Source organism: Sphaeroforma arctica (assembly GCF_001186125.1).
Source record: "Sphaeroforma arctica JP610 unplaced genomic scaffold supercont1.11551, whole genome shotgun sequence".
Classification (NCBI taxonomy): Eukaryota; class Ichthyosporea; order Ichthyophonida; genus Sphaeroforma; species Sphaeroforma arctica.
The window spans coordinates 1-819 of NW_014029007.1; the positions used below are offsets into that span (position 1 = coordinate 1).

Genomic DNA, 819 nt, shown 5'->3' on the forward strand with positions numbered 1-819 from the left:
AGAGCGAAGTTTGGTTTGTTTAACTCCGCACCCGCCATATACCGGTCCACAAGATCAGCGTTAGCAATTGCTGGGATTCCAAAGCCGATAGCGTCAGCCTTGTTCTCCTGCAACGCCTTTTCTCCCGATTCAAGGTCGAATTTCTCATTAGCTATGAATACTCCTGAGAAATTGGCTTTAATCACATTCGGGCCAATCTCAGGAATTTCCTCATCCAACCAGTTTTCTCGGGCGAAAATGAACGCAATGTTTCGCTTTTCCAGTTCTTGTGTTACATGAGTGAAGACCATCTTCATATCAGAATCACCGAATTTAGGCCCCCAAGAACGGGGTGACAGGTGCATACCTACTCTCGCAGCGCCAAACACGCTAATAACCGCATCTGTGACCTCAAGCATAAAGCGCATTCGGTTTTCAATGGATCCACCGTATTTGTCTGTGCGATCGTTTTGGGTATCGAACAAGAACTGCTCTACCAGGTAGTTGTTGGCACCGTGTATCTCTACACCGTCGAACCCGGCCTTCTTAGCATTCTCAGCACCCCTTCTGTAATCCTCAACTGTCTCTGCGATCTCCTCAATAGTTAACGCACGTGGTGTTCCGTGTTCAACTTCGGGTCGAACTAGAGATACGTGACCAGGAGCTTGTATAGCACTTGATGATACAGGCTGTTTGCCATCAAGAAACATTGGGTGCGAAATGCGACCCACATGCCAAAGTTGCATGAGAATGGTACCACCCTGCTCGTGTACGGCATCTACGATAGTTGTCCAGGCAGCAGTCTGCTCGTTGCTCCAGATACCTGGTGTTCCCGGGTAT

At 48.5% G+C, this 819-nt stretch overlaps 1 protein-coding gene across 1 annotated transcript; it reads right to left on the reverse strand.

Moving 5' to 3' along the window:
• Position 1: 1 nt before the first annotated feature.
• Positions 2-689, reverse strand: SARC_17652 (hypothetical protein; the record flags this gene model as incomplete). Its single annotated transcript, XM_014288257.1, has 1 exon — positions 2-689. A coding segment is annotated over one exon (688 nt), but the record flags the coding sequence as incomplete, so codon positions are not given.
• Between the last annotated feature and the right edge of the window lie 130 nt (positions 690-819).